Consider the following 13,556-nt stretch of genomic DNA (forward strand, 5'->3'; position numbering starts at 1 on the left):
AATACGATTAGCAGTCCGAAATTTGACATGCTGTATTGATTCCCCAACAATATGTATTTTCCCCAACAATAAATTTTCTGGGGCTCCCATACACAATAGACAGTTGACCAAACCTGTCAATATAACATTAGTCTATGTATGGGAGGCTTTAGACGCCTCTAGTGACCCTAAATCGCTGGGATAGTATTTAACATTGCAAGTAACGTGTAAATGTAGAGGCAATCAGAGGTGGCAGTTTCTCCAAGCCCTGATGCCTCAGGGGCCCCTTTACCACTTAGAAGACACTAGTATTATAAATGGTACATTGTAGGTAGGGAGCCTTGACATGAATTTTGCAATGAGACTCAATAACATCAAGCTAAGCCTTATAAACAACTAATGAGTTGTTTTGTGCGTTTCATTACTCACATTCTTATTTCAGAGCTTGGCTTTATCATAACTTTCAGCTTGCACTGCTATATATGAGTAAGGTCACACAATACAGTAAGTTAGTTGCAGTGTCTTAACTTCATTGCACAAATTGTATGAAACCATTAGCTACAAATTCCTAAGGAAAAGATGATCAACACTCCCAAACCAGGACCAGACTGTGCGATATACTGGCAATGTACAGACGTGATGGATTATGCCAAAAGAAACAGGCTAGTTTCATTACATGTCCACAATCTATCTGGTGAGAACAGTATTTGCATGAACTGGAACGTGCCTTGAGTTTACAAGTTCAAAAGGCAACTGGGTTCTCCTCTTGGGAAAGACTTAGACACATGTTTTTATTCATGTATTGTAATTAATGTCATATTAATACCTTGACCATGACAATCTACAAATCTTATACCGAGGCTTTTTGTAGATCCTTCAGAAATTATTTAAAAATGATAAAAGAAAGTTTTCTATATAATGAGGTAAGCAGATAATCCCTTGTCCTAAACCAATTCTTAACATACTGTATGTCAGGAGACAGAAAATTAGACGCAGTATGCGTTTGGCGGCGCATGCGTCCTTTTGACGGTGCGCCAACCTGCGCCAAACGCATACTGCGCACGGCCTACGCCCCCTGTGATAAAGATAGGGGACGCAGGGCGCATGCAGCGTCATGCGCCGGTGGGCGGAGCTACCGGCGGGGGCGCGACAGGGGGGCGGGGCTTAGCGGCGGCCGTGTGCAGGCCGTCGCTGCGCTCATAAACACTAGTGTGAAACTAGCCTTAGGTCTGGGTTTTGACTAGGCCACTCCAGAACAGTTACAAGTTTCCTCTTAAACAACTCGAGTGTTGCTTTAGCAGCATGCTTTGGGTCATTGTCTTGTTGGAAGGTGAACCTCCAACCCAGTCAAAAATCACTGACTGGAATAGGTTTTGCTCAAGATTATCCCTGTATTTATCACCATCTATCTTCTCCTCAACTCAGACCATTTTATCTGTCTTACTGCCGAAAAACATCACCACAGCAATCATAATACTGCCACCATCATGTTTCACTGAGGGATGGTGTTCTTGAGGTGATGAGCGGTGTTGGTTTGGCGCCAGACATAGCATTTACCTTGGTGGCCAAAAAGTTCAATTTTGGTCTCATCTGACGACAGCACCTCCCTACATACATTTAGGGAGTGTCCCAAATGTCATTCGTCAAACTCAAAACGAGCCTTACAATTTCTGTATGTAAGTAAAGGCCTTTTTTTGCCCACTCTTCCATAAAGGCCACCACTATCGAGTGTACGGCTTATTGTGGCCGTATGGGCAGATACTCAAGTAACTACTTGAGAACTCTACAACTCCTTCAGGGTAACCATTGGAATCTGTGCTGCCTCTCTGATTAATGACCTCCTTGCCCAGGCTGACAGTTTTGGTGATCAGCCCTCTCTTGGCAGGTTTGTTATGGTACCGAGTTATTTCCATTTAATTAGAATGCATTTGATGGTACTCCGAGGGGGATTATCAGAGATTGGTATGCAGGAGATATTATTCCAGCACTATTTTATATTATGATATCATATTATAATGGCGCTGTTTACAGTAGTGCTCTAGCTATCCTTATATGGTGTTATTTGAGAAACATATTGTGCCTTTATTTATTTGCACAGTAGTGTCATTTTATTTACCTAACTTTTATGGTGGCATTAACTATGTTTGGCAGTACTGTCTATATTTACTGTTTAGTGACATTCTTTATTCACTCCATAATGAGAACATCAATTCTCTTTCAATTTTATTCACATCTATTAAAATTGAAATTCAATCAAATTAAAACTCAAATTAAAATTCAAAATTACATTTAATCAAATTAAAACTGAACATTTTAGTTACTCAAAAGTAACAGTTATTTATCATTTTAAATACATTTGTTAATAGTTTGACAATGAAGATTTCCTTTATGTAGCATCATTTTTTTCCGTAATCCGTCCTAATTATCTATGTGATGATGTGTAAGTGTATTAAAATACCATATATACTCATGTATAAGCCAAGTTTTTCAGCACATTTTTTTGTGCTGAAAACGTCCCCCTCGGCTTATAAACAAATCATTGTCCAGTAACCTGGCAAGGGAGGGGAAGCGGCGGAGAAGCGGCAGGAGCCGGCGGCTGTGGCTAAAGCCTGTGCCGCTGCTAAATAGCACGCATAGTGAAAGCTGCAGCCACCAGCTTCCAGAAGACATCATAGTCAGCCTCCTCGCGCCATTGCTGCATCTATGTTGGTCCCGATGCCGACAGCTCTTCCTGTCCTGAGCGATCACGTGGCACCGCTCATTAAGGTAATGAATATGCACATGTCTCCACTCCCATAGGCGAAGAATGCAGGGATGAGGGGACAATGCAAACCCGGCTTATACTCGAGTCAATTAGCTTACCCAGTTTTCTTTGGCAGAATTAGATGCCTCGGCTTATACTCGGGTCGTCTTATACTCGAGTATATACGGTACTTACCAATCACTGTGTTCCCCAGTTTCCTGGGCCTCTTTGGTGATCTTCTGGCCCACATGACCTGAATTCTGAGGACCCAGCTCACACGGGGGTTTATGTACGGAGTGGAAGTTGCTTTCTCAATGTAAGTCTAGGGAGCATGATGCTGAGTCTCACAGACTTACACTAGGAAAGCAACTATAGCGCATATATTAGATGCTAGTTAAGCTGAAGTAACTGAAGAATGGTCACATGCTCCAGAAGAGTACCGAAGCAGTGCTTAAAAGCAGGAGCATGTACATGTTTTAGCATGAACTGAATAAATTTTGGACTTTTATTTAAGGAGCCAAAATACTTCAAGCTTTTTACTGTCTATCACGTCAAAACAGGACGGAGTTCCGTTCACCTGCTGTGGCTGTCGGTGAGCTGGTTCTGCTTTGTTACTCCACAGTAAGGGTCTGTGCACACGTTGCAGATTTGTCGCTTTTTCTGCACATATTTGTCACAGAACCTGAAGGGTTTCCTGAAACTATCAAAGTGAATGAGAATCCTGAAGTATTATGCACACCATACTTATTTGTGACTTGCAGATGTGGTGCAGATCTTCAGCATGTCAATTCTTTCAGTGTTTTTGCTGCAGATTTCACCCAAACTAATGAGTGGGGAAAAATCTGCATAAAAAAAGCATATAAAAAAATACATAAAAAACGCACCAATTTTAAGCAGCGCTCTTCCTGCCAAGAGAGTCTGAAACGGTGAAGAAATTTCTGCACCAAATAATTAATGTTGCACATACCTGAAGACATGTTAAATAACATGAAGCATTATGAGGTGTTTTTTTAAAAGTGGATTTTTTGCTCCAATGCACCCTACAGTTTAAAAGAAATCCTACCATCCCCACTGATGAGTCCCTTCTAATGTGTCATAAAAGGGGCACTTAAAATGCCCAAGTATCTATGAATATAAATGCTAATAAAGTAAATTCAGCTTTGTAGGTAATCCATAATCCACTTGTGAGCTGAAAATCCTATGGATCTATTGCACACACTTTTCTTTCAATTTGAACAATCCTAGCCTAAGAATAGTAACAATTATGAAAATACTTACTGGCAACATAATCAAAGAGAAAATTTCACAACATCTAATTAGACTGAATGCCAACAATTTACATGTGAGCCAACAAAGTTACCTAATAAGGCTGAATAGGTGTCTATTGTGTTCATTTCTGGCAGGCAGAAAGAGGTACCGATTGCTGCATGGAGCCAATTTATCTACTTTTCTATTTAGGAAAAAAAAGGAAGGGTTTGCAATCCTGGATCAGGAATATTAAGCGTGTTTGTATATAAATTGCTTAAAAAGAAACTTTAAGCCTAAGAAAAGTTATTTATAATTTCCACACAGTAATCCCAACAAAGCACCATTCATTTTCCTTTGTATAAGTCTAGACGCCTAAAAATGGGATGTTGGGAGAAAGAAATTGATCACCTATACTATATATATATATATATATACACTCACTGGCCACTTTATTAGGTACACCTGTCCAACTGTGTGTTAAGACTTAATTTCTAATCAGCCAATCACATGGCGGCAACTCAGTGCATTTAGGCATGTAGACATGGTCAAGACAATCTCCTGCAGTTCAAACCGAGCATCAGTATGGGGAAGAAAGGTGATTTGAGTGCCTTTGAACGTGGCATGATTGTTGGTGCCAGAAGGGCTGGTCTGAGAATTTCAGAAACTGCTGATCTACTGGGATTTTCACGCACAACCATCTCTAGGGTTTACAGAGAATGGTCCGAAAAAGAAAAAAAATCCAGTGAGCGGCAGTTCTGTGGCCGGAAATGCCATGTTGATGCCAGAGGTCAGAGGAGAATGGGCAGACTGGTTCGAGCTGATACAAAGGCAACAGTGACTCAAATTGCCACCCGTTACAACCAAGGTAGGCAGAATAGCATCTCTGAACGCACAGTGCGTCGAACTTTGAGGCAGATGGGCTACAGCAGCAGAAGACCACACTGGGTACCACTCCTCTCAGCTAAGAACAGGAAACTGAGGCTACAATTTGCACAAGCTCATCGAAATTGGACAGTAGAAGATTGGAAAAACGTTGCCTGGTCTGATGAGTCTCGATTTCTGCTGCGACATTCGGATGGTAGGGTCAGAATTTGGCGTAAACAACATGAAAGCATGGATCCATCCTGCCTTGTATCAACGGTTCAGGCTGGTGGTGGTGGTGTCATGGTGTGGGGAATTTTTTCTGGACACTCTTTGGGCCCCTTGGTACCAATTGAGCATCGTTGCAACGCCACAGCCTACCTGAGTATTGTTGCTGACCATGTCCATCCCTTTATGACCACAATGTACCCAACATCTGATGGCTACTTTCAGCAGGATAATGCGCCATGTCATAAAGCTCGAATCATCTCAGATTGGTTTCTTGAACATGACAATGAGTTCACTGTACTCAAATGGCCTCCTCAGTCACCAGATCTCAATCCAATAGAGCATCTTTGGGATGTGGTGGAACGGGAGATTCGCATCAGGGATGTGCAGCCGACAAATCTGCGCCAACTGTGTGATGCCATCATGTCAATATGGTCCAAAATCTCTGAGGAATGCTTCCAGCACCTTGTTGAATCTCTGCCACGAAGAATTGAGGCAGTTCTGAAGGCAAAAGGGGGTCCAACCCCTTACTAGCATGGTGTACCTAATAAAGTGGCCAGTGAGTGTATATATATATATATATATATATATATATATATATATATATATATATATATACACACACACTAGCTGAAGAGCTCGACATTGCCCGGGCATAGTAACTAACTGTGGTTAGCTATAACAAATCATAATGATTATATTGCACATAAAAACATTTCACATCATATATTCAACACTACATATTTGCAACACAAATTAACTAAACGATTACCCAAGTATTGATAGTATTTTATTTTCAACTCATTCAAGATTTTTGGTTTTTCCTTTCGGTGCAAAGATGAACAGATTTTTGGCAGTTCCAACTCTTGAACAGACCACGTACGGTTGACCATGAGAAAAGCATGGAGATTGCAAATCGATCCCTACTACTTTCAAGGACTGTCCCTGAGCATTGTTAATGGACATTGCAAAGAGCAGTTGAACTGGAAACTGGAGGCATTTAAAATCAAAAAAACAAATCAGATGGAATGAGTGGAAGTCTTGGAATGAAAATGTCCTCTCCTTTGGCACATCCTGTTTCTAAGCTGTGTATCTAACCCTATCCTGTGTGATAATGTCTGCTGAGCTGTGTACCTAATCCTTTCCTGTGTGATACTTTCTGCTGAGCTGTGTATCTAATCCTATTGTGTGTTACTGACTGCTCAGCCGTGTATCTAATCCTATCCTGTGTGATACTGACTGCTGAGCAGTGTATCTAATCCTATCCTGTATGATACCGTCTGCTGAGTCATGTATCTAAACCTATCCTGTGTGATAATGACTGCTGAGCCGTGTACCTAATCCTATCATGTGTGTTACTGACTGCTCCGTCGTGTATCTAATCCTATCCTGTGTGATACTGACTGCTGAGCCGTGTATCTAATCCTATCCTGTGTGATACTGACTGCTGAGCTGTCTATCTAATTCTATCCTGTGTGATACTGACTGCAGAGCTGTGTATCTAATCCTATCCTGTGTGATACTGACTGCTGAGCCATGTGTCTAATCCTCTCCTGTGTGATTCTGACTGCTGAGCTGTGTATCTAATCCTATCCTGTGTGACTAATCCTATCCTGTGTGAATGACTGCTGAGCCGTGTATCTAATCCTATTCTGTGTGATACTGTGTGCTGAGCTGTGTATCTAATCCTATCCTGTGTGATACTGACTGCTGAGCTGTGTATCTAATCCTCTCCTGTGTGATACTGACTGCTGAGCTGTGTATCTAATCCTCTCCTGTGTGATACTGACTGCTGAGCCGTGTATCTAATCCTATCTTGTGTGATACTGGGCTCCCCCTGCAGTCTGTGTCAGAGGGTGGTCTGTGTTGGCACGGTAATAAATTGTGTTATTTCCAGCTTTACAGAAGGACGATAACACCATAGAAATGATTAGAATTATAGGCCAAATTGTTTGGTGAATTGGAACACGCGTGGTTAAAATTTCGCCTCACAACATAGCCTATGACGCTCTCGGGGTCCAGACGTGAGACTGTGCAAAATTTTGTGGCTGTAGCTGCGACGGTGCAGATGCCAATCCCAGACATACACACATACAAACATACACACACACATTGTCACTGACTGTAGGGGTGTTATCACAATTATCCTTTACATAGTTGCTGTTGACATTTGACACTGAGATCAGAGTGTTATAGCTTTCTAAGAGTTTAAAAAAAAAAACAACTCCGAGCACGTCATGGTTCTTTACTGAGAGCCCCAAACTGGAAGAGTCCAAGGCACCAGAGATAGGATAAAATGTCCCCTTTTATTCCTTCTGACAGTTTAAAAGATAAAAAGAGTAGCAACATAATGTAGCGATGTTTCAGCTATATGGGTTTTACAAAGCAAAACAAGAATAAAAGAGCCCTGAACTACAGTCTTATTTTTTACCTTTAACCCCTTTCTGACATCTGACGTACAATCCTATCCATGGGACCCGGACCCCTATGCCCATGGACGGGATAGTACGTCATAGCGATCAGCTGTGCTCACGGGGTGAGTGCCGCTGATCGCGGCCGGGTGTCAGCTGATTATCACAGCTGACACCTGGTCCTATGTGTCAGGGGCGGTCATGGACCACCCCCGACAAGTCAACCCCTGGCACACTGTGATCAAACACGATCGGAGTGTACTGGGGGTTTAGGGAAGCATCGGCAGGGAGGGGTTCTCTCCGTGCTTCCCTGAGCCCCCCGGAGCAGCGCGATATGCTGCGCTGCTCTGGGGCACTCCTTCCCTGCAGCAGGTCCCCGGATCCAATATGGCAGCAGGGACCTTCGGGGGCCTGCAGGGAGCCGGCTTCCTCAGTGCCTGCAAAGCGCAGGCATGAGGAAGCCTTCTGTAGTGCCTGTGTGAGATGGCTGATCTGTCACAGCGATCTGTGATGTGTCAGAACAGCGATCTGACACATGACAGTGATGTCCCCCTGGGAAAGTATAATAAAATTTTTAAAAAAGTGTAAAAATAATTTATAAAAAATCTTTAAATAAATTAAAAAAAAATATTCCCTAATAAATTCATTTTTTGGAAATAAAAAACAAAATAAAAGTACACATATTTAGTATCGCCGCGTCCATAACGACCCACCCTATAAAACTGTTCCATTAGTTAACCCCTTTAGCGAACCATTTAAAAAATAAAAATAAAAAAACAAAGCAAAAAATAATGCTTTATCATACCGCCGAACAAAAAGTGCAATAACGCGCGATCAAAAAGACGGATGCAAATAACCATGGTACCGCTGAAAACGTCATCTTGTCCCGCAAAAAACGAGCTGCCACACAGCGTCATAAGCGACAAAATAAAAACGTTGTAGCTCGCAGAATAAAGAGATGCAAAAATAATTATTTTTTTATATAAAATTGTTTTACATTGCATAAAAGCGCCAAAATATAAAAAAGACATAAATGAGGTATCGCTGTAATCATACTGACCCTAAAAATAACACCGCTTTATCAATTTTACCACACGCGGAACGGTGGAAACGCACCCCCCCAAATAAATTCTTGAAATGCTGGTTTTTGTTCATTCTGCGTCCCAAAAATTGGAACAAAAAATGTCACGCGCCCAAAAATGGTACCAATAAAAACGTCAGCTCGTCCCGCAAAAAATAAGACCTCACATGACTCGGTGGGTCAAAATATGGAAAAATTATAGCTCTCAAAATGTGGTGATGCAAAAACTATTTTTACAATAAAAAGCATCTTTAGCATGCGACAGCTGCCAAACATAAAAACCGCCATAAATAGTAAATCAAACCCCCCGTTATCACCCCCTAAGTTAGGGAAAAATAATAAAATTTAAAAAATGTATTTATTTCCATTTTCCCATAAGGGTTAGGGCTAGGGTTAGGACTGAGATTAGAGTTAGGGGTGTGTTGGAGTTAGGGTTGGAGTTAGAATTGGGGAGTTTCCACTGTTTGGGCACATCAGGTGCTCTCCAAACGCAACATGGCGTCTGATCTCAATTCCAGCCAATTCTGCGTTGAAAAAGTCAAATGGTGCTCCTTCCCTTCCAAGCTCTGCCATGTGCTCAAACAGTGTTTTATCCCCACATATGGGGTATCAGCCTACTCAGGACAAATTGCCAAACAACTTTTGGGGTCCAATTTCTCCTGTTACCCTTAGGAAAATAAAAACTTTGGGGCAAAAATATCAATCTTGTGGAAAAAAAATATGATTTTTTTATTTTCACGGCCGGGCGTTATAAACTTCTGTGAAGCACTGGGAGGTTCAAAGTGCTCACCACACATCTAGATAAGTCACGTGGGGGGTCGTTTCCAAAATGGGGTCACTTGTGGGGAGTTTCAACAGTTTAGGCACATCAGGGGCTCTCCAAACGCGACATGACACCCGCAAACCATTCCATCAAAGTCTGCATTCCAAAACGTCACTACTTCCCTTCCGAGCCCCGACGTGTGCCCATACAGTAGTTTTCTCCCACATATCGAGTATCAGCGTACCCAGGACAAATTGGACAACAACGTTTGGGGTCCAATTTCTCCTGTTACCCTTGGGAAAATAAAAAAATTAGGGACTAAAAGATGATGTTTGTGGAAAAAATGAGATTTTTTTTATTTTCACGGCCGGGCGTTATAAACTTCTGTGAAGCACTGAGGGTTCAAAGTGCTCACCACACATCTAGATAAGTTACGTGGGGGGTCTAGTTTCCAAAATGGGGTCACTTGTGGGGAGTTTCAACAGTTTAGGCACATCAGAGGCTCTCCAAACGCGACATGACACCTGCAGACCATTCCATCAAAGTCTGCATTCCAAAACGTCACTACTTCCCTTCCGAGCCCTGACGTGTCCCCATACAGTTGTTTTCTCCAATATATCAGCGTACTCAAGACAAATTGGACAACAACTTTTGGGGTCCAATTTCTCCTGTTACCCTTGGGAAAATAAAAAAAATGGGGACTAAAAGATCATGTTTGTGTAAAAAATATGATTTTTTTATTTTCACGCCCCGGCGTTATAAACTTCTGTGAAGCTCTTGGGGGTTCAAGGTGCTCACCACACATCTAGATAAGTTCCTTGGGGGGTCTAGTTTCCAAAATGGTGTCATTTGTGGGGGGTTTCCACTGTTTTGGTACATCAGGGGCTTTCCAAACGCGACATGGTGTCCGATCTCAATTCCAGCCAAAAAAGTCAAATGGCGCTGCTTCCCTTCCAAGCTCTGCCATGCGCCCAAATAGTGGTTTACCCCCACGTGGGGTATCAGCGTACTCAGGACAAATTGCACAATAGCTTTTAGGGTCCTGTTACCCTTGGGAAAATAAAAATTGGGGGTGAAAAGATCATTTTTGTGGAAAAATGTGATTTTTTAATTTTACGGCTGTACGTTATAAACTTCTGTGAAGCCCTTGGAGGTTGAAAGTTCTAACCACACATGTAGATAAGTTCCTTTGGAGGGTCTAATTTCCAAAATGGTGTCATTTGTGGGGGGTTTCCACTGTTTTGGCACATCAGGGGCTTTCCAAACGCGACATGGTGTCCGATCTCAATTCCAGCCAAAAAAGTTAAATGGCACTGCTTCTCTTCCGAGCTCTGCCATGCGCCCAAATAGTCGTTTACACCCACATATTGGGTATCAGCGTACTCAGGACAAATTGCACTATAACTTTTAGGGCCCTGTTACCCTTGGGAAAATAAAAATTGGGGGTGAAAAGATCATTTTTGTGGAAGAAAATATGATTTTTTAATTGTACGGCTGTACGTTATAAACTTCTGTGAAGCCCTTGTGGGTTCAAAGTTCTCACCACATATCTAGATAAGTTCCTTGGAGGGTCTAGTTTCTAAAATGGGGTAACTTGTGGGGGGGTTTCCACTGTTTAGGCACATCAGGGGCTCTCCAAACGTGACATGGCGTCTGATCTGAATTCCAGCCAATTTTGCATTGAAAAAGTCAAACGGCGCTCCTTCCCTTCCGAGCTCTGCCATGCGCCTAAACAGTGGTTCCCCCCACATATCAGATATCAGCGTACTCAACACAAATTTCACAATAACTTTTGCAGTCCAATTTCTCCCGTTGCCCTTGGTAAAATAAAAAAAATTGGACCTGAAGTAATTTTTTTGTGAAAAAAAGTTAAATGTTCATTTTTTTTAAACATACAAAAAATTCCTGTGAAGCACCTGAAGGGTTAATAAACTTCTTGAATGTGGTTTTGAGCACCTTGAGGGGTGCAGTTTTTAGAATGGTGTCACTTTTGGGTATTTTCTATCATATAGACCCCTCAAAGTGACTTCAAATGTGATGTGGTCCGTAGAAATAAAATGGTGCTGCAAAAATGAGAAATCGCTGGTCAACTTTTAACCATTATAACTTCCTAACAAAATAAAATTTTGGTTCCACAATTGTGCTGATGTAAAGTAAACATATGTGAAATGTTACTTATCAAGTTTTTTGAGTGCCATATCTCTGTGATTTAAGGGCATAAAAATTCAAAGTTGGAAAATTGGGAAATTTTCAAAATTTTCGCCAAATTTCCGTTTTTTTTTTTTCACGAATAAACGCAAGTTAGTTGAATGAAATTTTACCACTAACATGAAGTACAATATGTCACGAGAAAACAATGTCAGAATCACCGGGATCCATGGAAGTGTTTCAGAGTTATTACCTCATAAAGGGACAGTGGTCAGAATTGTAAAAATTGGCCCGGTCATGAACGTGCAAACCACCCTTTGGGGTAAAGAGGTTAAAGTATGGGTGCCTCTTTGTGTCATTGATTTGTAGGTGAAGTTTTTGGAACAATTTATTATTCCTACCAGAGAATAAAGCTGACGGCTTAGGACATAATGTAATTACAAATTAGATATAAGATAGTGTATTTTTAAACTAACAATTCTAGCAGTTTTGTGACCCACATAACCTGATCAGTATTTGTCCAAATCTCTGGAAGAATACTTTGATTTTTGCTTGACTATTGTATCTCTAAGCAAGTCTACGGAAAATCTATCCTACCTGGCATGTTGCGGTATTTGCAGTGCCCAGTCATTGGGTCATATTCCTGGTTATCGTCAGCGCACAGGCAGAGGAATGAACCGTCCACGTTTTCACACCGGGCCTCACCACAGACTCCACTCAGCATTTCACATTCATTTACATCTGGAAAAGGGAGAACGGTTATTGGGACACATTCCTTGTTTCTGACCGTTCTTTCTTCAACCATATTTCCTGTGCCAGCAAAGTCTGCTAGAACAGACAAGTCCCCTAGTGCACAATTAAATCCTATAGCTGCTGAAATGAATAAAATAAACAGGAGATTCCTCTTAAGGCCGATCCTACAGATGTAGAGAAAGACAAACTATGCAGAAAGTCTGAAAATAAATATGTAATTCGTGATGTAGAATTTGTAGACATAAGACTAGACCAGACAACCTTTTTCTCTCATCTTCCATCATAAAATGTACTTATGGGACATCCCTATTGTGCCCTGATTGAGTGACCATATAAGAGATCTCCATTTGGAGAAACAAGTTTTCAATGATTCATAGAGATCAGTATAAAGGTGTAGTCAAGTGAAGTAATCTTATCCACTGTATAGGGAATAACTTATAGATTACTAGATGGTGGTCCGATTCTAACGCATCGAGTATTCTAGAATATGTATGTAGTTTCTTTATGAAGATTTAATAATAATGCAATAATGCACCCCCCAATCCTGGTATGCATGGTCCTCTCACCCCCAATCCTGATATGCATGCTACCCCTCACCCCTCAATCCAGGTATGCATGGTCCTATCACCCCCCCTTTGCTGGTATGCATGGTCCCCCTCACCCCCTTTCCTGTAATGCATGGTCCCCTCATCCCCCTTTCCTGTTATGCATGGTCCCCCTCACCCCCCTTTCCTGGTATGCATGGTCCCATCACCCCCCTTTCCTGGTATGCATGGTCCCCTCACCCCCCTTTCCTGGTATGCATGGTCCCCCTCACCTCCTCTATCCTGGTATGCATGGTCCTCTCACCCCCATTTCCTGGTATGCATGGTCCCCCTCACCCCCCCTATCCCGGTATGCATGGTCCTCTCACCCCCTATCCTGGTATGCATGGTACCCCTCACCCCCCTTTCCTGGTATGCATGGTCCCGTCACCCCCCCTTTGCTGGTATGCATGGTCCCCTCACCCCCCTTTCGTGGTATGCACGGTCCCCTCACCCCCCTTTCGTGGTATGCATGGTACCACTCACTCCCCTTTCGTGGTATGTATGGTCCCCACACCCCCCTCTCGTGGTATGCATGGTCCCCTCACCCCCCCTTTCATGGTATGCATGGTCCTCTCACCCCCCTTTCGTGGTATGCATGGTACCCCTCACCCTCCTTTCCTGGTATGCATGGTCCCGTCACCCCCATTTGCTGGTATGCATGGTCCCGTCACCCCCCTTTCGTGGTATGCATGGTCACCTCACCCCCCTTTTCTGGTATGCATGGTCCCGTCACCCCCCCCTTTGCTGGTATGCA

The 13,556-nt window shown here is 42.4% G+C and overlaps 1 protein-coding gene across 4 annotated transcripts in view; it reads right to left on the bottom strand.

Annotated features, from left to right (window-relative positions):
- LTBP1 (latent transforming growth factor beta binding protein 1) overlaps positions 1-13,556 on the bottom strand; it is a 492,758-nt gene that overhangs the window by 61,912 nt on the left and 417,290 nt on the right. For 3 of the 4 annotated variants that reach the window (XM_073557605.1, XM_073557606.1, XM_073557608.1), the window contains one exon: positions 12,060-12,203. The exons of the other annotated variant lie outside the window; for it this stretch is intronic. In XM_073557605.1, coding sequence (XP_073413706.1) covers positions 12,060-12,203 — 144 coding nt within the window. The remainder of the gene's footprint in view (positions 1-12,059; positions 12,204-13,556) is intronic. 4 annotated transcript variants of the gene reach the window in all.

The sequence above is a fragment of the Dendrobates tinctorius genome, unplaced genomic scaffold (genome assembly GCF_039654945.1).
Source record: "Dendrobates tinctorius isolate UK_male_01 unplaced genomic scaffold, ASM3965494v1 ptg000250l, whole genome shotgun sequence".
NCBI classification, from domain to species: domain Eukaryota; kingdom Metazoa; phylum Chordata; class Amphibia; order Anura; family Dendrobatidae; genus Dendrobates; species Dendrobates tinctorius.